Source organism: Drosophila novamexicana, unplaced genomic scaffold (genome assembly GCF_003285875.2).
Source record: "Drosophila novamexicana strain 15010-1031.04,08,12 unplaced genomic scaffold, DnovRS2.1 tig00000193-arrow-pilon, whole genome shotgun sequence".
Classification (NCBI taxonomy): domain Eukaryota; kingdom Metazoa; phylum Arthropoda; class Insecta; order Diptera; family Drosophilidae; genus Drosophila; species Drosophila novamexicana.
The window spans coordinates 6488274-6511703 of NW_020824787.1; the positions used below are offsets into that span (position 1 = coordinate 6488274).

The following is a 23430-nucleotide window of genomic DNA, read 5'->3' on the forward strand; positions in this document are numbered from 1 at the left end:
AAAAGTTATGGACAGTAGTGAAAAGATCGCGCTACCGCAATGTGGCAGCTGCAAAGTAATACTTCAACGGCAGCCAGCCAGCAAAAACAACAATAACAAAAGTGGCCAAAAGGTATTGGTAGCAAAACAGAAATGAAAATCAAACAGCAAAAAAATAACAGCCCAGGACCGTTGGGGCAACCTTCTCTACACACACTGAGCAAAATCGTCGGAAGTGCGCACACTGCCAAATGGGCGGCTGGCGACTGGCAGCTAGCGACGTGCGGTCCCTGGCACTGGCACTGGCACAGGCAGAGGAGCCACATGGCTTGTTGGTTGTCGGCTAAAGAGAGAAAAATGACTAAATCAAAGGAAGTGCGCCACACGGTGTGAGTAAAAGCACGTACAATACGTTTGTGTGCTTGTGCTTGTGTGAGTTTTGGCTCGTTGGGGTATGTGTGTGTGTGTGTGTGTGTGTGCATGTACGGGTCGTGTTGTTATAAGTATGCCTGTGTGCGATTCTGTCGTGGCGCGTGCTTCGAAAACAGGCAGCATGGCGGCAAAACACAACCCACAAATAAAACCAATTCGTAAAACAATAACTAGAAATAAGGTATTCTAAGAAAACGATAGAAACTCGCAATAATTGAATAACGCAAAAACTAAAGCAGTGCAAGAAGGAGTGAGTGAGAATAACTGTAAATGCGCACTCAGTATTGGCGCGTTAAGCAAAGAAGCAAAACGAAACTAATTAAAATAATATCGATTGATATCGATAAGAAAAGCAAAAAAAATGTTGTTGCAGCAGTGCTACAAAATGACAGAGTTTGCGTTTGCAAGACGCCAACGGGCTAAGGGACGCAACATTTGGGTAATCAAATCAAAATCACTTGCGACCAATTTGTCGGGTAGACACAAAACCGCAATGTGGCAAGGGCAGAGGGCAAGCAAGAGCCATTGGTGTGAAAAAAATTGAAATTTGCGTGAGTGCTCCAACTGCCGCATGGCGTGGCATGGCGGCGACTGCTGACTGCCCTGCTCTGTGAAACTGTGTGTGTGTGTGTGTGTGTGTGTGTGTGTGTGTATATTTATTTGTGTGCCTGTGGGTGGCGTCGTTTGCACACTTCAATGCTAATGTTGGCCCTGGCAGCGGCGTCTGTCGTCGACATGCTCTGTGCTTTTGCCGTGGCAAGCCCCGGCGCTAGGGCGCGTGTCGCTTGTTCGTTTTGGGATTTTGGGTCGTCATCGCTGGGGCAGGGGGCAGGGAGGATTGGTGTGTGTGAGCAGCTTGTCTGTGTGGGTGGCTGGGTGTTGAAAGTTTTACCGTCGGCTGCGCTAATACAAAACAACAACAACAACGGCAGCAACCACAGCAACAGAAAGAACAATTACAGACGCTTAAGACTAGGCAACAGAATTTTTCTTCTTCTTTATTTTAAATTTGAAAACGTCGGCGAAATGAACAATTTCTAGTTTGCGCACTTAACTAGGCAACTCTTTTGGGCCGCCAGCTTCGTTATGCAGCTGCCCACTTAACTAGGCAACGTTTTTAGTCAAATTTCAAATAAACCAACAGCACTGTCAAATTGACTGACACGCACATAAGCTAGACAGCAAATACGGCAAAAAAAAGAGACGTTGAAAAAAGGTTCACAAAATCATATGCCAGGGGCCTGTGTAAACTCCGTCGTCAAAAAGTGTGCAAAAGGTTGCCTATATATCAACTATATATTGTATGTATATACACAAACATTTTCGACGGCTCTGCATGTGTGTGTGCGTGTGTGTGTGCTGGCTTGATCCTCTGCCCTTAAATGACTGGCTTGTGCCGGCACCGCGCCTCTGTGTCGCAAGCCAACAACAATCAACTAAAACCACCGTCGCCGCCAACCACAAATTCAACTCATAGAACTTTGCCGCATGCCAGTGGCGTTAGAAAATACAAAATAAAAAACAAAAATGGAATAAATAAAAAAGGGAATCTAGAAAGAAGAGCTGCTTTAAGGCGCCGAAGAGCAAATACCCTTGCAGACATATAATAAGCTACGGGTTATATTTCTATTGATTTAATACAAAATCTATGGAGGTTAGATAATACAGAAGTCCTTTGTTGATACGATTTTGCACATACCTATGTTAGGAGCTTAGTAGAGCTCAGAATAGCTGAAAAAACGTAAGGTTAAAAATACGTTCGATTGTCTCTATGGAAGCTATATAGTGGTCCGATATTACTTTGATTTTACGCATATCTTGTATAACAACAAATTTAGATATATGGCAGCTATATGATATAGAGGTTCATACCGGCCGTACTGTCAGCAACAAAATGACGGAAAACTGTAGGAATACCAAGCATAGAAACATGGCTGATGATACTGATCACGAATGGATGTGTATACCGTATTGAATTGGAAATGTCATAAGTCGGGACAAGAATATAATACACTTGGCAAGGGTATAGAAAAAGGCAAAAGAGAAATCCGTTTACCCAGGCAGCTCGCACTTTTGAGCCGCTTTTAAGTAGGCGCGCGTTGCAACGCGGCTTTCGGTTTCGCTTGCTGCTCAATAGGCGTGACCTGCCACGTTGATGCTTGAAATATTTTGTGTTGCCTACACAAAAGGCGCAACGGAATGTCTGTGTATGGGTGTGTGTGGGCGAGTGTGTATATATTTGAAAGAAAATAACAACAACTAAGTCCAGGTACAGGTGCGACTGACCGCGCTTGTTGCTATTAAGTATTTTATGGTTTCGCTAGTTTTGTTTTCTGTTTTCTTTTGCACCTTGTTTTTTTCTGCTGTTTTTGTATGCAGGCAATTTGTAAGTTACAGCGTTGCCACCAGCCTCTCAGCGCTGCCACACTGCGAGCGCAACATATAATCGCAGCCAACTTAACAAGGGTATAAAACGCTTAGGCACGCACCTCTATTTTCGCGTTTTATTGGAACGTTATAAGATCATGTGGCCTTAAAGGCTTGCGTATTAACTTGGTAATAGAACCACACATACGCTAAAAAAAACAGTGGGATAGGTAGCTGTACTAGGTAATTACAGTCAGGGACAGGGGAAACAGATCTAGGAGTGCCCAAAGTCGGTAACGTTTTAAATATATATGATCCAAATCGGCTAGCCGCCTTCTAAAGAGACGTAGAATTGGAAGAGTCCGAGTGAGGAGGAGATTGCAGAAGTCTCATCCAGTCGATCTCTCAGACCAGTAGGGCCGACCCTACCTTTGCAAATTTTTTATGTTAGACTTTAGCAGTAAAATTGATAAAAAAAAAAAAAAAGAACAAAACTTAAAAAAGACAAAAAAACTAGCTACTAAATTTTGAGTTCCATCCCTTGTTTAGTTGCTCAAATGAATGTTATTCAATTGTCTCTTTAAATAAAAAGTTTTGTGAATATCTATATATATTGAACGATTCGATTTTTTTTAAAGACGTCTTCGTTTTTGCTGGATTATCAGAAATTTCCATTCACATTCTTCAATATACACTAATCTCTTTGTAGTTTGGCACCTGCTTGTTTAGCGTCTCATATAATATATTTACATTTGATCCAACTATTAAAACGATCTGGCAGCGTGAAATATTTGTAGCACCCGAGTTAAGTTGGCTGCGATCGAACACATTTATGTCAATAATATCTCATTTGTGAGCCATACAATTTTAGGACATCTGTCAATTGCACAATAATCACATAAACTTACACGCCAGCGCACATATAAAACATGTATTTTAATTAAAATTTCAGACAACAACAAAACTTCTGACCACTGTTGCGAGACACCTGGCCAAAACTTCAGGCATTTCTGTCGAGCTTTTAACACGCCCATTGTCTAGCGTCATCTGAAATTCTGCTTAATGAAGCAACGACTACGCTTCCTGTTTCAGCCAATTTAGTGTGAGTATGTAATTCTTTAGCTATTACGGACATTCGCATACCCCCCGCAAAACCAGCAAGACCCAAAACCCCGACCCCCAAACGACCAACCGACCAGCCGACCAACCGACAACATCAGAGCAGCGCACCTGTGACAGGCGGGCGTTGCGACCTGGGGACGCGTGCATAAAAAGTTACGCATACATAAAAGCCCCGTTGTATAAACCTGCCGCCCTCCTTCGTACAATCCAGTTGCCCAATCACAAAAACTCCCCAACCATAAGCCACCTGCCCGCTGGCGACGACCCATGCTTTCAACGTTTATCTCCGGAGCCAGTGCCCCGAGCCGCCGTGACGCGCAATCAGACGCAGTCATTGTGTTTGAGTGAGTGTCTGTGTGTGTGTGTGTGTGTTAGGGTTTGTGTGTGTGCAGAAAATGGTGGCAACAAAATGTCCCACAATTACCACTGAGGCCACATCTAACGAAGCCGATGATGATTCCTATGACAATTTCTCTATAGCTGGCAAGTGGCAACGGTCCCGACGCAACACTGGCTTTGCCCTGGCCTGAACTGGCGCTGCCCTTCTTCTGCCCAAATCCAACTAACAATCAGACATTGCCACCGCCACTCGCCGGTTTGGATTGGGTTACGGGATGGGATGGGGGCCGACGGGGCGATGGATAGCCGGGGCCAGACGACCAGCCAACGCCATCCATTTATGCCCAACGGCAACAGCAGCGTTTCAGTGTGTCCGTCCCAAGCTGTCCGTGCTGTCCGGGCTGTCCAAACGGTTCGTGCCTCAAGCCCCGCCATGTCTTCAGTTTCAAAGTTTTCTCATGTAACCAGCCAGACCAGGCAGCCACGGGTTGGGTGGGGCCAAACGGATGAATGAGCGGACGTGCCAGCCCAGACTCATGCCAGGAGCCAGCCAGGAGCAAACGTTGCTTGCCAACGACGCGGCATTGCGGCTAAAAAGCCATGCCAATGCTCAAAGGCTGCTAGCAGCTAAAGCAGCGACGGAATGCCTATTACAACGACAGCAACAACCAACAACAGCAACAACAGCAACAACCAACAACAATCCAAACAGCAGCAACGTTTCAGACGACACACGCCAACACCAACACAAACAGCAGACCCAGCACCACATGGACATGGCGTGTTAGACAGCTACACGGCTCCACACCAAGCAAAAAAATAAAACAAGGCAGAACAGTTAGCTACATTGCGTCGAATATGAAATACCCTAACTGAGGTGTGATATACGATAAAAGTATTGTGCAACAACTAAAGAAGAGTGTTGCATAACTCGTGAAGCTGCAATTACTAAAGAAGAGTGTTGCATAACTCGCGAAGCTGCAATAACTAAAGAAGAGTGTTGCATAGCTCGTGAAGATACAATAACTAAAGAAAAGTGTTGCATAACTCGTAAACTCGTAACTCGTAAAAACTCGTATTTTATTTTCGGTCAAAAGCTTTCATTTGAAACATAATGACTCCTTAAATAGGAAAACTCTACTGGCGATTGCTCCTATGGGCTCTATATTATAGTGTTATCTCTTTCCGTATTATATCAAGAAAATTTTAAGACTGAATGATAAATTGGCTATGAAAGAGACAGGGAAGAGACAGACCTTCAGGCGGACATGACTATATCGCTATATCGGCAGATGTATCATATATTTATGTATATATATTTCCTTTTATGTGTTACGAATTTCGTGACAAATCGAAGTACACCCACTGCAAGTCACACACACACCACAAAATAAAGGGACCAAACGTACCCTACGGCCTCTGGCGCGACCTTTGTGAGGATGTGTTTGTGTACCCTGTAGGAAACTTTTGAGCTGCTCAAACTCATTAGACCTCCATGGGGCTGTGATGTTGTGAAGTTCTATGAAATCAGTCATCAGCATTCAAGTCCTATAGGGCAGTAGATCATTTCTTATAAAGTATAAGAGTAATAATATTCAGAAAAACCTCGTTAAAAATATCTTTTAGTGGAACATGAATTGGCGTATGGCAAAAGTTCAGGGTATTGAACTGTGTTGTATCCTTTAATTCAGTTTTTTTTTCATTTAGAGTGAAATTAACGATCTGCAAATCATTTTCTGCTATTTATCTATGAGAAGTTTGCGGAAAGTAAAAAATGTAAAACCAATGTCTCAGTTCCCCACAATAGTTTTTGGGCTCTACTTTTTTATTGTGCGTATTATATATTAAATTATTTTATATTTTTTTAGAAAATTGTTTCTAAAATTATAACCAGACTATAAAAGTACTTCCCTTGTTTGGCCATTAGGAGGGCATGAAAATTAGTCTATTTTATTCAAAATATTTTCTTTATTCAGCGTAACTTGCATAGAGTCGCTGTCAAAAGCATGTTTCAGTGCATTTTTCATGCACAACCTTCCAGCTGGGTGTTCGGCTGTGCGTGGGCGTGGGCGTGTGTGCAAAATCAGCCAACGCAAGCTGCCGCCGCCAGTACGTCTGGCTTCCGTTGGCTGTGTGTGTGTGTGTGCTGCTGTTGTTGTTGTTGTTGGTGGAGTTGCCAGCAATTATTCCGTTAGTGCTGGATCACACCCCCAACCAAGCCGTCAGGCAGTCGAGCAGTCGAGCAGCCATCCTGGCAGTCAACAGCAGGAAGGGCGCGTTCGCGTGGCTCGTTACCCACACCAAATGGCGCAGCTGCTGCCTCAACTTCTGCAACCCACAGCTCCCACGGCAACCACTGCTGCTGCTGTTCCTCCCGCTCCTGCTCCCGCTCCCGCTCCTGCTGCTGTTTGTTGCCAGTTTTTCCTTTGGGGCTGCCGCTGCCCGTCGTTGTTGCCGTTGCTGTTTTTTGTCGACACTTTTTCACGGTTTGCTCGCTTGGCTGCTCTTTCGTGCGTTGCCAGTCCCAGTCGCAGACCCCAAACCGCCCACACCACCCTTCTCCGCCCACCAATCCACAATCCCCAAAGCCAGCTGCACACTGTGTGCTGGCGCGGCTGCTGCTTGTGGGGTACCCTGTATGCATGAGCAAAAAAGGGTATATTGCAATTGTGCCAATGTATATAACAGGCAGCAGATGGCTCCGCCTACTCCATAAAGTATAATGCGCTTCGCCAAGTCCCACTATCCCTCCGCCTGGAAGTACGCATCTGTCTTTAAAATTTTGGGAGAGAGCGATTTAATTGGAAATGCAGTCTGTCCGGTAACTATAAATATAAAATCTAACCCCGTTTTTTGGGCATGTATCGCAAATTTGACAAAGTTCATATACATTACAATTAACTATTGCTTAAAAATCTATAAATATCGAAACATTACCTCGATTTTAAGAGGATTTTTCAAAGATTATTAAAGCTAGAGGTTTAAACAATGGTATGTGGGTTCTTGTAAAAAAAAAAAAATATTCAATGAATATTTTTCATGCCACTAAATCATTATTTGAAAATCGATAAGTATCGAAATCTAGCCTGGAATTTTTGGAAATATTTTATAGATTCGAAAAACTAGACACCAAATTTTGTTGAAAATTCTTTTAAAGCTAGCAGATATAAGAAAACATAAATTTTTTGTATAAACAAATATATAAATGCAAACAGATGAAATTATTCAAAAATACATTTTTTCTCGATTTTGGACATGGAAAGACTGTGATATGGGGTATATGTGATATTTTACATGCACTCGTATATAAAGATGGGAGAATACAGTGTCTTGTACAGGGTATCTTTCTAGTCGAGTACTGTCTTATTTCGCTTTAGGGGTGCGCGCGCGCTCGCTCGTTCGTTCGTTCGTTCGTTGAGCTTTGGCTTTGCTCTTCTCGACGTCCTTTTTTGCCAGAAAATCAAAACACACGTCTCGGCGTGCGGCGCACATCTGCATGGAATTTCTAAAGTACGTGCCACGGACAAATGGACAGACAGGGGCAGCAGAGGTGGGGCTTTTCCTTCCATTTTTATTTTCCATTGCGGCGCTTGGCCTGCCACAGACGCAGCCGTTGCCACAACCAGCAACTTTGGCGTCTCGTCGACGTTGGCGTTGTGCACATTCATGGTGTACATAGCTACCACAGCAGCCGGGCGGGCAGGCAATCCGTTGTCCTCGTGTCCTGTTTGTATGTTTGACGGCATGGCATGGCGTGAACAGGACCTTTTTTCCCGACGTTGCGCATAAAGTGAAAAGTTACACTGTGCAAAAAGCCCGCAACACTCAACAAGTATGCCTTTGCCTTTGCCTGCATGCTGCCAGAGTTAATAGTGTTGGAAAATTTCTATTGCATACTTTCGTGGGCTTGAAAAATTTCTTGAACTTTTTAGCTTTTTGTTTGAAAATAACGTATGTTACGCTATATTAAAGCGAAGAGTTCTAATAATTGTTGTTGCAATGAACTACTGCTACTTGGAAGTACAATATTTTCATCACTCAGCTTCTTTGAATGAAATATGATTTGGGTTCTTAAAGGCTGTGTGATCCTTTGCTATATTTTCAATACTATTACATCTACTTTATGAAAAACCAGTGTTGGGAATGTAAACATTTTTATGAAGAGTTTTTGTAGATCTCCCTTTTTTGTGGGTTCAACATCCAACTCCACACAAATTTAACAGGATTTGAAAAATGTCTACTTTATTTTGAATTGAGATCAACTATATTTTATTTTGAACATGTTCAGGTATTTTAAACTCTGCCTTAAAAAGTCTTTTGTGATAATATGCATTGATTGTATTTTAGGATAGAAATATATGATATAGAAAATCTCATAAACTTCACTTCAACATAATGAATAAATCCTCATCCCCCCCATGAAGTTAGTTATGGTAGCCCCAATCGATGGAATTTACGATTGTTGTTTGACTTAATTGGCCACGGCTGCGAGCCGTGGCTAGATGTAAATATTTGCTTGCCGTGTAAAAGCAACGGGCGCGTGCGGTGTTCAAGCTTGGCATGATAATTTCTCGCTCCACAAATCAACTGGTATGTACGCGCCGCGCGCAATTCTAACACCCTTCAACAATAAACAGCATGTCACTTAGCTCAAACTTCAAGAGTGCGGTGCGCTGGGTAAAAATGGCAACGCGACGCGACGCGACACAACGTGGGGCACGGCAAGGATACAGGACAACGACGCTGAGAAGGGCAGTCATCGACGTCGTCGTTATGCGTCCCAAATGCCGCCAGCGCCAACATGCTTCCGTGCCGTGCCATAGAATTTTTTTTTTATTTGTCTTTGGCGGCGGCAGCTTTTGACTAGCAATGTAACGGGGTAGCACAGTGGCACAAAATTTAATTTGAATACCAATCAATACCAAGACAAAATGGGAAACTAGACGAAAAAAATACTGCTAAAAAGCACTTGCAGGAATTCCCAATAAAACATATTTCAAAGAGATTTTTTCTTCTATGATTTGATTAATTTTATCATTAAAAAATAATTCAACTATTTTGTTGCTAAACGCACCACTGTACGTTGAGAACGACAAAGTTCTGTTTGCTTGAGGGGTCGAGCTTGTCGTTGTTTGGGTGGGGCTGGGCCTGGACAGGGTGTCGCACTGGCGATAATAAACAGACACACATACACAAGCAAGCGAAATGACAGCCAGAGCTGAAGTGTGTCTGATGGGCGTCGTCAGGCTCAAGCTCTGGCGGCAGCTACGCTTGTTGATATTGTCGCACTTGTGTCGCCAGCACAGTGGTCGAAAGAGCGCTGAAAAGTGAGAATTTTTGTAAAATTATATCGTTATCGTAAGCCAAATTATAGACGCGCATATTTGAAATTAAGCGCTAATTAGTATACGTTTGGTATATACCACACATTCAAGCAAATAAAATATATTTAATTTTACGTCTGGCCACACTGTACCTGTAAGCATTTTGATTGTCATGGCAATTCGAAAGCATTTGTCGGTAGCTCTGCCGCCGCTGACGCCCCGGCCAACGTCTGGCGCACTCACTGGCAAACTGGCAACCCCATAACCTCAGACCTGGCCGCCCCCACATGCTCGACTGGCGCAACGCTAGCAGCAGCTACTTGCCACATTTGGCTTTCTGCCAGGACCATGACTGTGTTCGTGCCGGGTGCGGTGGGTGCGGCAACTAAAAATGCGACGTGCGAGATTATCGTGTCGCTTGTTGGTCGGCAACGTTGGCAAATACATACATACACACACACACATATATACATATATATACAGGCGCGCATACTGAAGTAGTTGTTGTTGCCGTTTTTTGCGGCTGTGCGTCCCTTCGCCCCCGCTGTGTCAAGGCTCGCTGGCAGCACAACTTACGCTACTGATGGCGTTGATGATGGCAAAAGGGCAACAACAGCAACAAAAACAACAACAACAATAGCAACAAAAAGTTTGCAGCAGCGTGCGCGCGAGGATAACGACACGAAGCGAACGCCAACGATGGCTGATGTGGATGGCATAAAGCAGAAGGAGAGTGGGCTGCGTGCATGTGTTTGTGTGTCTGAGCGTGCGTGTGAGTGTGTGCGGGTCTGTGCGACTAATTGGGTGAGAGAGAATGTGGGCGCTCAAATTGGTTTCGTGCTTTCGTGTGACGCGTGCGGAGGCGTGTAAGCTCTGTGTGTGGGTCTCTGCGTGTGTGTGTGTGTGTGTGTGTGTGTGCGCACACGGGCAGGGCGCCTACTGTTGTTGTTGTTGCTGCATGGCATGAATGCTTGATGCGTGACGGCAGCGACCGCCAGTTGTTGCCAGCAATTGGAACGGACGTAGGACAACGTACGGACATGGACACAGCACAAAACAAAACAAAAAAAAAAGAATAGAAAAAAAAAGAAAGGAAAAATACAATTTGCGTCGTGTGGATGTGGATTTTATTTGTATTTTTTTTCACAAGTTTACTTTTGTTGTTTTGTGCCCTGTGCTTGGGATTTGCACGCTCGTGCAAGGACTCGACACCTAGCAAACCAACCGACCCGCACCGCCCCCTCGCCCACTCACGTTGCCTGTTTATGTCATATTGTTTATGCTGCCCGCACCAACGCGAACTGCGCCATTTTTAAGCGACCCGTTTTAGTTTTTCTTACATACCGTTTGGGTGAGCGCGGCGGCGGTGCGTTGCTGTCATCGCACCCTGCTCCTTGTTTAACCCAACCGCCGTCGCCCCCCTTTCCCGCACCCAACTCTTCCTGTTTTTGTTTTGTGGCTGACTAAGTTGAATTCAAAGCTGACGGCGCCGTGTGGGTAACATCTGTGTCTGGGCAGCCCTATAACGATTTTTTTTTTTGCATAAAATTCGCATACAGAATTTTTGAGGACGGTTATGTAGAGATCGGATCAGAGAACTAAAATATATGTGCTTAATTCCGAACTGGTTCATAATAACTAGTGATGCAAGTGATCACATATACAGTTAGGTGTGAACCGGTTCGTTCAAACAAAAAACCACTAAAAATAACCGAAAAGGAATTATCTCTGGTATATACTGTGCGAGCGAATCGCAATGTTAAAAAAAAGATCTATGTTGGAATCCGATTCGGTTCTTTTGTCCGTTATTTTTATTGATCTTGACGCAAACAAATCCGAAAAAATAACCGAAGCTCTGGTGAAAGCTTCGTTTATGATTCTGGCAAACTAAATTTAATTATATTTCTTTGATAAATATTTGAAGGAATAACAAACAAATTAATATAAACGTGTTGCTTCAAGCAACGAACCACTAAGAATACATAGTTGTAAAAGCCGTGAAACGCCAGCAACTAGTAAAGTGGTTCACTTGACTGCTCCGGGGGAGGACAGTATAAGGCCGCACCGTACCGGGCTTAAATCAAAAAAGCACCATAATTCGCCACAGGATGTCTGTAGCAAAGTTTGTTACTGTTTCGTGTGGGTGCACGATAAGGGCGACAAGTGGCTGGCGGTAAGAGAGTGGCGGAGGGTGGAGGGAGCCTGGGGGGGATTTAAGGAATAAGGACGCATATCGCGCTGCGCTCACTTGACGCATTTGGAGTTCCACTTGACTGTGCGACTGCGACTTGACTAACGGCAGGGAGTTTGGTTATCCTTATGCAGCTGTGTTTGTCTGTGTGTGTGTGTTCGCGCGCGTGTGTTGTGCTTATACAAGGCACACTCACACACACATACATCGGCAGACAAACATTTTCGCATGACTCCGTGCCTGCGCCGACAGATGGACGTTTCCTTGTTGTTGTTGTCGCACGCTTAAGTAGTATAGCCCACCCGTCACACGCACACACACGCACACACACACCCACATAGAGCCACCCACCCAGGCGATGGCGCCGGCAACACAGACAACTTGCTGCGCACGCCGGATGTGGATGGTTGGCGGAGGGGGGCGAAAGGAACACGTAAACAGCGTTGAATTACAGCCTGACAAACGGGGCGTTGAAGTCTCGAACTTAAAAGTTATGTCTGTATGTGGGTGTGGGTGGGTGTGTGTGGGTGCGTGGTGGACTTGGGTCGGGGGGAAGCATGGTGCTGTCTGTACGTCTGGTTGTGGGCGCACGTCTGAACTGAACTGAGCCTGTGCATCATTTATAAGCCATGCTAGGCCACAGATTGTCTCGACACCAATGCCCCCACGCCCTCCACCCAAACCCAAACTTGCGCTACCCATTCCCTTCGCTTGCCTAACCGCCTAACCAAAGCGCGCACGCAACCAAGCTGATGATGAGTGCACGCCAGCCATAACTTGATGACTCTGCGCGGGGGTATGAGGGATTTGGATTTGGTTGTGGGTGTGGGTGTGGGCTTAAGGTGTCACGTGCGCCGGTTCCTTGTTGCTGCCGTTGCTGCTGTTTCTGTTTGTGCACATAATTCATGTGCCCAAGTCGAAATGAAGAGCAATTTATTGAATAATACTTTCACGCCATGAGGTCAATACACAAAAGGCGATGTTGTTGCCGCGTCAGACAACAGGATCTGGCAGCGTCGAACTTTGACCGCGTATTGGAATTCAAATGCGGCGTACATGTCAATCGTGCCGCAACTTTTCCCATCTATCAGATATATATATATGCATATAGTATATATGTGTATATATATTATATGCATGTCATGTTTGTTTTCTAGTTGAGCACGAATTGTGAAAAGATGTTCTCTATTTAAAATAACTGCAGCGGCTGATAGGAAGCTTTATGCCATGTTTAGTTGTCCTATAAATGTAATATTTTGGCCCTATTACATATTTTGTTTAAAACAAATTGTTGCCCATCATTTGTTGCTTTGATTTCTAGCTTGATATTTAATACTTCAAATCTATACATATTTAATTTAATAATACACATGAAGCCTTGCTTTGCTTTTCATGAGAATGAACTTAATATTGAAAAAAAAAAAATTTGCTCACTTTTTCTTGGCCAACACAGATGCCGATGCCGGGCAGATATGCCTATTGAGGCACTCGGAGCAATTGGGCTTAACTGGCGTACAGATAGTCTGTCCAAAGCCCACAAGTAAATGATTAACTTCAGACCAAAGTGGACGCGGCAGCCAGCTCTCTAGCTGAACGCGCGTTTGTTCTGGCTCCTTGGTGGACTTCTTTAGCCAAGCCAAGCGATTGGCAATGCGATGCACATGCGTATCGACGCCAATGCCGGTGATTTTGTTCCAAGCCGTGGCCATGCAAATGTGCGCCATTTTGGGACCAACTCCCGGTAGCTTCAACAGCTCCTGTATATTATCCGGAATATCCTCGTTGTACTTATCCACGAGTATTTGCGCGGTTTGCTTTAGATATTTGGCTTTGTTCTGAAATGAAGATTCAATTTGAGATATCTGTCTTTAGAGCTATGTGTTGTACAAACTTTATAGAAGCTAACAGGATGCAACAAGCGCTCCAGCTCCACCGCTGGCATACCCTGTATGTTGGCAGGAGTTAAAGTTAGCGCTTTCAAACGTTTCATGGCTTCAAAAGTGGTTTCATCTTTGGTCTGGCTGGAGAGCATCAGAGCAACCAATTTGTGAAACCGTTGCGTCTGTTAATTTAGATTATTGTTTAAATATTGTTAACCTAATTAAGCCACTACTCTGCACCACCTTTTCATTGGCATTTTGATCGGCACACTGATGACAGCCCAGAGTATCCACAGGCGCCGGCTTTTCGCAGCGCATCAAGCGAATGTTTTCCAAATGTTGCAACCAGTTGGCATTTGGAAAGTCCTGCTCGGTATTAACGGCAGCAGCTTCCTCTACTTTCAATTCCAATAAGGTCTCGTTAGGCGGCACCACTTCACATTTAATTATAGTCGCAGTACCAATTTTTATTTTGGAGGTTTTTGAAACTTCATCCTGGCGCGCTTTTTTGGCGGGCAAATTTGATTTGGGCAGTGTATTCACTTGTCGCTGCTTGCGTGTTTGCACAGGTGAAAAGTAGCGTGGCGCAGTTGTAGCAGCAACGCTGTGCAAATCCTCAATGTCCTGAATGTTGAAAAGAAACTTAAAGGTTAATTTGAAGCCTATTTAAACATACTCACCCACAGTTCTTGCTTGGCAGTTGTGGCCTTTGGTTTTGTTACTTTAATCTGTTTAGCCAGTCTGCTTGACAAAGTTGTCTTACCGCTGACGTTTTGACTAGTCATGGCTCTAAAACAATTTTTGTATATACGCAGCATTCATTAACAAAATTCAATTATTGTAAAACAATAAGAAAAGCACAAAGAAACTTGCGTTCTGCAGCTGGCTTGCAGTGTGGCCGTTTTCATGTGTGTAAAACAGCTGTTTTGTGTTTATGCCTGTTGCCAGAGCAACGCACTCGTTCAGTGTGGAGTCGCACGTCAAGTGAGGAGCATGTGCTGTTAGTATTTTTCGAAAACAATTTTTGCAATATCTACACTTTACTTTCATTGCAATTTGCAACCACACTGTTTTACATTCATAAAATTAAAGTAGAATTAACTTAAAAAGTACCATTTTGGTTAATACAAATAAATTAACATGCTTGCTACGTTGCAGCTTAATCCCGATTACTAGGTGTACTAAATTATAAAGTTAAATTTAATATATAAAACTACACATAATGCCTGATTGTGCGATAAATTGTATATGAATCGGATTTTGTGTATATTATAAAACAATAAATGTTAAAACTATTAGTGCCAGTGGGAGAGATTCACGCACACAAAAATGCATTGTTAGACTCAAGAATTTAAGTGTTATTGCTGGAATAAAAGTGTATAAATTATATACAGTACTTCCAAACACACACACACACACACACACACACAGAGTTGTACATTTGACGGAAACGAAAAATTGCATTGGTAAGTCGTGTGTCCCCCATCACAACAAATAACAAACAAATTGTTATAATTTCGAAATAATTAGTTGCTGTGTGATGTTGAAGTGCGGAAAATATGCGTAATCGCTGGATGGAATTTGTACATTTCCCCATTACATATATTTATTTGTATCTATATACATGTGGGTGTAGATATGTTGATATATAGGGTATACATATGTACCATATGCCTTATCTCATGCGTCACTTCAATTTCTTAGTTTTGCTGGGCGACTCCTTCAAATACAGCTGCCTCAGATAATGTGAGGACAACTGTTTTCACACTTTCATTCTTAATCATTATTAATTCTGATTCATATTTCTATCCAATAAAGAGTGTCATTTGGCATTTGAAAGCGAAGAGCGCGTGCTAACGCAAATTTAGAATATTTAGATAGCTCTTACAGTTTATCTAACACAGATTTTAATTGATGCTGATAATGCCCAGCATTAATTATAATTATATTCCAGTTTTCAAGCTTTAAGTAGTGTACTAATTATGTACTAATATGAGGTGAAACTTGCACTACCTGCATTTCTCTTCAACCTTGCAATTTGTTGCCAAAAGAAACTGTCCAGCCTAGATAATTACTTAAAAATACTTTAAATACTATAGAACGTAGTAAATACTATATAACAATATGTACTTAAATACTACGCTACCTGCATTGTCTTTGTGCCATTCGAGGTGCTGCAAAAAAAGAAGGTAGCCCGCGTCATCTTGAAATACATAAACATACATACGTATGTATATTTCCAGTTAGACATGCGCTGGTTTTGTCGTTTGACCCAAATATATTCGATGCTCTCCCCCACAATTCAGCAATGTATTTGACACAAATTCGAAATGCTATCATAATTTATCAATAATTTAGCATATATTATAAAGTTTTTTTTTTTTGTTATCAGGCGACTGAAACGCAACAATCAAATACTGGAATGCGCGCCTCCATTCCGCCCGGCGTACGTGTTGTACGCGGCCCAAATTGGATTTGGTCGAATCAAGGTAGGATGTTATTTTGTTTACCCATTTCAGGCATTGACTAGCTAAAACAATTTGTTTATATTATGTATAATTGAATGGGTGTCTCTCTCTCTCTGTGTGTACCTATTTACACACAATAAACGATCAGCACTTTGATTGCTGGCAGTGAGTGTAAAGAGGACGGGGCGCTATTTTTAGCCGCACTCACAACGGAATGTTTCCCAAATGTCTCTGCATTTGGCGCTGCCGCTTTAAACGCACATAATATACAACATGTGTTGGGGCTAGTGGTAGGAGAGGTGCGAGGTGGGGACAGGAGAGTGCACACACATATGTGACTCTTTCCACATAATTTTTCACTCCACTGTCATAAAAGAAGTGCAGCGCTGCCTGTCGTCGACGTTGTCGTCGTCGCCTGTTGGGGCGCGTGCCATTTGAATATCTTGTATTTTTAGACATGGAGCAGGGGAGGGGCTGGCCAGAATTGCAGCTGCAGCACGGCACTGGGGAGAAATAAAGTTATATAAATAGCATTTAAATCTTAATTATTAGCTAAACAGTTGTTTTAAAGAGAATGAACAGCAAGACGAATATTCTCAGCTTTTTAATGGGCTGTTACTAACATTTTGATGGTTTGTTAACATTTGTAGGTTATGTTAAATATTAAATGTTAAATATTTTCATACACTTGTGTTTATTTACAATTGTTTTTATAATATAAAAAGTTGCTCAACCTTCGTCAAACTTCTGATATGTAATAACTCTTTTGCCACAAGGCGACCAAAAAACTATTAAAAACGGGGGAAGCTTAACAACGTTTCCACAAAGTGAGTTATTCTTGTGCTACTTACCAAATATTCAGTCTCATTATCTACCTATAAAAGGTATGCATCTGGTACTGATTTCTTTATCAGAAAAATGCAGCTGTTGATCTTGTTTAAAATTATATATAATTTATTGGTTCGAAGTAGCCTTCGCATCCTGTTACTTCTTTTCCTAGCGATGGTCGGGCAGGAAAAGCATAAATAATCATTAACAGCGCAACTTTAACATTGTCTATGTTAACATTTACAGTCCTGCCCCAACACAATGTTAATGTCAAAAATAAATCAAACGACCGCCTATTAACTGACAGGCCAAGAGGATGGGGGTGCTGGGAAGTTGGGCATCGGCATATTTAAATATAGAGTGCAGCTGCAGACGCCGTATCTGTATCCAAATGAAATTCCTATACAACTCTCGCGCTGTTTGCTGTGGGGCAGATGTTTGGCATGAGCCAAGAGCTCCGAGTCGTTGTGGTATTCGCGCCGGATGAAACATTTTCTTGGTAGTTCGTTTTCTTTTGGGGTGTGAAGCGTCTTAATTTATAAATAGCTCTTGAGCTGTCGGCAAACTGAAACGGGGGAAGGAAGCTGTGAAAAATTTAAGAAACTGAGCTCCATTACAAAATCCATTTCAATTGATTTTTAATTTCTAACCAACAGACGACGGAGAAGGACACGTTGGCACCGTTTGTGAAATAGGACGCTGTGGATCCACACATTCACCGGAGAACACGGTTGTGGTCAATTGGGATTCGGGACATCGCACCAACTACAGAGTGGGCTATCAAAATCAATACGATCTGATCATTGTGGATAATGCACAAGTTGGTAAGTGAAACTATCTAACGAGAGCTATAAAACTAGATTTCATTTAAACAATTCCTCCTCCCTCGACATTTCCAGGTGTTCGTCATTCGAATGTCGTGTGTGATGGCTGCTCAAAGGCGGGCATAGCTGGCATTGTCTTCAAGTGTGCCCAGTGCACCAATTATCATCTGTGCGCCTTCTGCTACGGCGCGAATGAGCACGATTTGGAGCATACGTTTGTGCGTTATACTACGCCCACATCCTTGGGAGTACGTGTGCCAGCGCGTAAAGGCTCGGAGCGCATACAATTACGCGGCATCTTTGTGGGCTCGAGGGTTGTGCGAGGTCCAGACTGGGAGTGGAACAATCAGGACGGCGGCGAGGGCAAAACCGGGCGTGTTATGGAAATACGCGGCTGGGACAACGAATCTTGTCGCAGTGTAGCAAACGTCTCGTGGGTAACCGGTTCTACTAACGTCTATCGACTCGGCCACAAGGGCAACGTCGATCTGAAATATATAGCAGCAACTTGCGGTGGACATTACTATAAGGACCACATGCCAGTGCTGGGCCAAACCGAGGAACAACAGCCAATCGTGTCCATGGTCAAGCCAAGCTTCTCTGTGGGCGACCGTGTCAAGGTGTGCCTCGAGGTAGATGCACTGATGAAGCTACAACAGGGACATGGTGGCTGGAATCCGCGCATGGTCGAGCATTTGGTCAAACTGGGCACAGTGCATCGCATCACCGAAAAGGGAGATATACGGTGAGCATAGCAAGACTGACTGACTGATAGATTGAATGATTGATGATGAACGCACAGCTCAAATCAAAGTCTAGAAAGCTAGAATTTCGTTTAAGATTGACGCAAGTATAGAAAAATCGTAAAAAAAAAAAAAAATGCATTCAAGTCACGTTTGCATCCGACCATTTTAAGAATTTATTTAACGCTTTGTGCTACTTTTTCCAATTACAGAGTCCAATATGAAAACTGTCCCAATCGCTGGACCTTTCATCCCGCCGCACTCGTCAAGGTTGTATCGTTTCGCGTTGGCGATTTGGTGACAATTATAAATGATGCACAAAAAGTACAGCAGCTGCAAAAGGGACACGGCGAATGGATTGATATCATGCGCTATGTAAGTTCCAAAATGGGAATAAATTAGATTATGTTGCAACTTAACTAACTCATGTGCTTCGTTTTAGGCTCTGGGCAAACTCTGTAAAGTGGTTAAGGTGTACTCGGATGGGGATTTGCGCATACAGCAGCTGGATGATGGCTTTGAGTGGACACTTAATCCGAAATGTGTCAAACTGGAGCGTTCGCCATTGGCAACGGCAGCGGAACGTTCCAATAGCATGATGGATCTGAGCCATCGCCGTACGGATCATGTGATGACACCGCTTTCTGGTCTCTCTGGCAGCTCGGTGCCCGATAAGCTGGTGCGTGAGGCGGCACAGGGTCATTTGGATTTTGTGAAGCAATACCTGGATTTAAATCCTAGTCAGGTGGATGTTATGAGCGGCGGCAAGGCTTGCATACAGGTGGCCTCACATCAGGGCTACGTCGAGCTGGTCACCTACCTCATCTCCAAGGGCGCCAATGTGAATGTCGTTGACAAGGAGGGCGATTCAGCTTTGCATTATGCTGCATTTGGCAATCAACCCGAAACGATGCGAGTGCTGCTCGAGCATGGCGCCGAGGTCAATTTCCTCAATTCCAGTCACTGCTCAGCTCTGCACATTTGCGCGCACAAAAAGACGCCGCATTGCGTGCGCGAACTATTGCAGCACAATGCCAATGTGAATATTCAGGACTCTTACGGGGATACGGCACTACACGATGCTATTGGCAAGGAGAACACCGAAGTCGTTGAACTTCTATGCAATGCACCAAATTTAGATTTTACGGTCAAGAACAATCGCGGCTTCAATGTGCTCCATCACGCAGCGCTCAAGGGCAACGTGGTGGCCGCTCGTCGGATTCTTCAGCTGTCGCGTCAATTGGTCAATGTGCGCAAGGACGATGGCTTTGCGGCACTGCATCTGGCTGCGCTCAACGGGCATGCACAGGTCGTGGAAACGCTGGTCACCGAGGGCCAGGCCGAGCTAGATATACGCAACAATCGACGGCAAACGCCATTCCTGTTGGCCGTCTCGCAGGGACATGCAAGCGTTATAGAGCGCCTGGTGAAACTATCATGCGATATTAATGCCAAGGACGAGGATGGCGACAATGCCATGCACTTGTGCGTCATTAAGAAATCCAATTTACAGCAGGCAGCCGAACCATCACCGGAGGAGGCGCCCGAAATACACAAGTTCTTTGTCAGCCTGACCCAGACGAGCGTGCGCAGCGAGGATCGTCTGATGTACAGCGTTCTGATCTATCTATCGCGACATGGCTGCCGCGTCGAGCTAAACAATGCCAATGCCAGCATTTTTGAATGGATCACCGATCGTAATATACGACAGCTCATCTTTGGCCAGCAAACGGAGGAGCCCACTGTGCCAACGGCGGCGATACCGACGCCGCTGCAGCGCAATATGCAAGCTCTAGACATTGGCGCAGCTGACGAAACGCCAGCGATTGTGGCTGCTGCTGGCGAGGATGCAGCAGCGACTGTAAGTGCAGGCACATTAACGCTGCCCCCGCCGCCATCGTTGACGCAGCCCAAGCCCAGCGAGGCAACAGCAGCAGCTGCTGCTGCTGCTGGCATGCAACCATCACCAGGCAACAAGAAACTCAATTCGGATGCAGCCAGCAGTGTATCGCCTCAGGTGGCGCCCCGTAAAAAAGCACCCAAGCCACCAGCACAAACAGGAACAACGTGCAGTGCCGCAACGAGCAGCGAGTCAGGCGGATTGCCGCAGGTTGCATTGATCGGTGCGGTCGCAGCAGCAGCATTGCCGGGCCTTATCTCTGGCCAGCAGGAGTGTATTGTGTGCAATGAGCCGCTGCAGCTGGTGCGCTTCGGTATGCCAATATGAAGCCCAACAATAGCCACATTCTATATTAATCACAAATTCATTTTTTTTAGAACCATGTCTGCATCAAATTGCTTGCGAAGAATGCAGCATACGCATGAAGAAGTGCCTGCGCTGTGGTGTTGCCATCGAGAGGCGCTTGGACGCCAATGGACGTCTGGTGGTCGGCCATCAGTTGTCATCCACATCGTCGCCCAGCGATCAGGCGCGCCTGCCATCCGGTGATCTCTTGCGCTATCTGGAAAACAAGGTGCAGGAATTCGAAGAGTCTCATTTTTGTGGTATTTGCATGGAACGCAAACGGGATGTGGCCTTCCTCTGCGGCCATGGCGCCTGCTCCCACTGTGCCGAAACCTTGCGCACTTGCCACATGTGCCGCAAGACGATACTAAAGAAGATCAATCTGTACTGAGCACTCGGTGCACTCTAGCTATACGCAACCAAAGTGGCTTGTATATACACCATAAAGATGTTTAAAACTTATATATTATCAAGGATTTAAGTGGCGTGTCATCAACAGCTGATACTATCATTCGTTCCACAACCCATGCTTGCGTTAACTCACCAAGTTTATTATTTATTAAACAACAATTATTTTGCACGTACCATACCCACGCACACACACACATGCACACGCACGCACACACACGTCTATAGTCTATTAGCATCGTTTAACGACAACGAAAACCCAACTAAATACGATTAGATGATTAATAATATAAGCATTTTAATTGCAATTGAGCTGTATATTGGGAATTATCGCCAAATAAGACTTCGAGTCGTTGTGATCTTCAAATTACAACATGAAAATCACACTTGGCTGGGTATCCAGTGTCAGGACTTCGCGGAATAAAAACTAGAGAGCTCCTCCAGGGTAAGTTTCTGCATTAAAGCCATCAACCTTTCTAATAAGTAAATTACACATGTATCGGCACATAAAGCTCGATTTGCTTGATACTAGGGTTTCATTAATTTAAGAGGGCAACAAACTAAACTTGATATTTCAAACGCTACGCCAGAAAAAATACCAAAATTGCATCGTCAAAAAAATACTGCATTTAATCGATAATAAGAAATATGGAATAGCATCGATAACGCAAACAAACTGAGTACATATCGCTTTCGGACGTACTTGTACTTGAGCATAACGCGACGAAAAAACACACACGTCACAATATATTAAAAAAAAATAAGATAATACCCACGCGTGTGTATAGGAACCCGGCTAGCTATGTCAAAACAATTGGCTGATTTGCAGCCGACAAAGTTTCAATTCTATCAGAAGATAGCACTTGGCATTCTGCTCGTAGCCATAGTGCTCTCCCTGCCCACAATATGCCAGAGTCAAAGCAATCCCAGTTTTAAATACTCCCGCGAAGCAAATGAAAATTTTGATGCTAAAAATGCGCCGCCGGTAAATCACGAACATCACCACGATCATGATCATCATGACCACGACCACGGCCATGATCATCATGACCATCTCCACCATGACCACGATCATGATCACCACGGACATCACGAACATCACGAACACCAGCACACAAAGTCGGTGCCGCTGGGTGAGCTTCCGCTAGTAACAAGTGCATTTAGTTATTGTAATCGATTATTTTTAAACAGATATGAAGAGTATCTGGCTGCACTCAATTGGTTCTACGCTGCTTATCAGTGCCGCTCCATTTGTGCTGCTCTACATTATTCCGCTAGATAATAGCGAGGCGATGAAACCACGTCTAAAAGTTTTGCTGGCCTTTGCGTCCGGCGGTCTGTTAGGTGATGCTTTCCTACATTTGATACCACATGCAACCCACCCGCACAGCCATGGCGAGCACGAGCACGGCCACGATCATGATCATCATCATGATCATCACGAGGATGGCGAGGGACACGCTCATGTGCATGATATGAGTGTTGGCCTATGGGTATTGGGCGGCATTATTGCCTTTTTGTCTGTGGAGAAAATCGTGCGCATACTCAAGGGCGGAGCATCGGGTGGACATGGACACAGTCACGGCGCACCCAAACCCAAACCAGTAATCAAGGAGAAGGAGATTGCCGCAGGCGATAAGAAAAGGTCCTCAACGAAGCCAAGCAAAGCGGTGGCCAAGAAAGCTGATGATGATGAGAACGAAGTGGAAATATCAGGTTATTTAAATTTGGCTGCAGATTTTGCGCACAATTTCACCGATGGCTTGGCCATTGGAGCCTCCTATCTGGCTGGCAACAGCATTGGCATAGTTACCACAATAACCATACTGCTGCATGAGGTGCCGCACGAGATTGGCGACTTCGCCATACTCATCAAATCGGGCTGCTCCCGGCGCAAGGCCATGCTGCTGCAGCTGGTGACAGCGCTCGGCGCCTTAGCGGGCACAGCGTTGGCTCTGCTCGGTGCGGGCGGCAGTGATGGCAGCTCGGCACCCTGGGTGCTTCCCTTTACAGCGGGTGGTTTTATATACATAGCCACAGTTAGCGTGCTGCCGGAACTGTTGGAGGAATCGACGAAGCTCAAACAATCCCTTAAAGAAATTGTTGCGCTGCTAACGGGCGTGGCGCTAATGATTGTTATAGCCAAGTTTGAATAGTTTCAGCCGCAGAGGAGCCGAATAGTTTCGTAAATATGGCCCGTATGTACTTCCAAAATAAATTTGTGGGCATGTAAAATACAATATGAAAATAACTTGAAAACAAATCACATTAAAAATTAAA

General features: G+C 44.3%; 3 protein-coding genes across 4 annotated transcripts; 2 read left to right on the plus strand and 1 right to left on the minus strand.

Moving 5' to 3' along the window:
- The first annotated feature begins 3729 nt into the window (after positions 1–3729).
- LOC115759144 (E3 ubiquitin-protein ligase MIB2) lies at positions 3730–21468 on the plus strand. Of its 2 annotated transcripts, none has more exons than XM_030699996.1 (7): positions 3730–3880; positions 16027–16123; positions 17587–17754; positions 17830–18499; positions 18710–18872; positions 18940–20710; positions 20775–21468. In XM_030699996.1, the coding sequence occupies exons 2-7, from the start codon at positions 16057–16059 to the stop codon at positions 21131–21133; spliced, it is 3198 nt and encodes a 1065-aa protein (XP_030555856.1). In that variant the 5' UTR covers positions 3730–3880; positions 16027–16056; the 3' UTR covers positions 21134–21468. The 2 variants fall into 2 exon arrangements, with proteins under 2 accessions (XP_030555856.1, XP_030555855.1); XM_030699995.1 differs by lacking the exon at positions 3730–3880 and adding an exon at positions 15022–15100.
- LOC115759152 (endonuclease III-like protein 1) lies at positions 13073–14467 on the minus strand. The gene is made up of 4 exons (XM_030700008.1): positions 14315–14467; positions 13878–14258; positions 13646–13816; positions 13073–13589 (listed from the first exon to the last, which is right to left on the minus strand). The coding sequence occupies exons 1-4, from the start codon at positions 14450–14452 to the stop codon at positions 13185–13187; spliced, it is 1095 nt and encodes a 364-aa protein (XP_030555868.1). The 5' UTR covers positions 14453–14467; the 3' UTR covers positions 13073–13184.
- A 397-nt stretch (positions 21469–21865) lies between the features above and the next one.
- On the plus strand, positions 21866–23387 carry LOC115759150 (protein catecholamines up). The gene is made up of 2 exons (XM_030700005.1): positions 21866–22283; positions 22342–23387. Exons 1-2 carry the CDS (start codon positions 21953–21955, stop codon positions 23304–23306), a joined length of 1296 nt encoding a protein of 431 aa, XP_030555865.1. The 5' UTR covers positions 21866–21952; the 3' UTR covers positions 23307–23387.
- The last annotated feature ends 43 nt before the right edge of the window (positions 23388–23430 follow it).

Excerpts from the sequence above, each read along its gene's own strand:
- LOC115759152 (XM_030700008.1), bottom strand. The coding sequence starts at position 14,452 with ATGCTGCGTATATACAAAAATTGTTTTAGAGCCATGACTAGTCAAAAC. Across the intron at positions 13,817-13,877 it reads ATCAAAATGCCAATGAAAAG|ACGCAACGGTTTCACAAATT; the intron begins GTGGTGCAGAGT and ends CTAAATTAACAG. Across the intron at positions 13,590-13,645 it reads ATCCTGTTAGCTTCTATAAA|AACAAAGCCAAATATCTAAA; the intron begins GTTTGTACAACA and ends TCTTCATTTCAG.
- LOC115759144 (XM_030699996.1), top strand. The coding sequence starts at position 16,057 with ATGCGCGCCTCCATTCCGCCCGGCGTACGTGTTGTACGCGGCCCAAAT. Across the intron at positions 18,500-18,709 it reads ACCGAAAAGGGAGATATACG|AGTCCAATATGAAAACTGTC; the intron begins GTGAGCATAGCA and ends TTCCAATTACAG. Across the intron at positions 20,711-20,774 it reads GCTGCAGCTGGTGCGCTTCG|AACCATGTCTGCATCAAATT; the intron begins GTATGCCAATAT and ends CATTTTTTTTAG.
- LOC115759150 (XM_030700005.1), top strand. The coding sequence starts at position 21,953 with ATGTCAAAACAATTGGCTGATTTGCAGCCGACAAAGTTTCAATTCTAT. Across the intron at positions 22,284-22,341 it reads CACAAAGTCGGTGCCGCTGG|ATATGAAGAGTATCTGGCTG; the intron begins GTGAGCTTCCGC and ends ATTTTTAAACAG.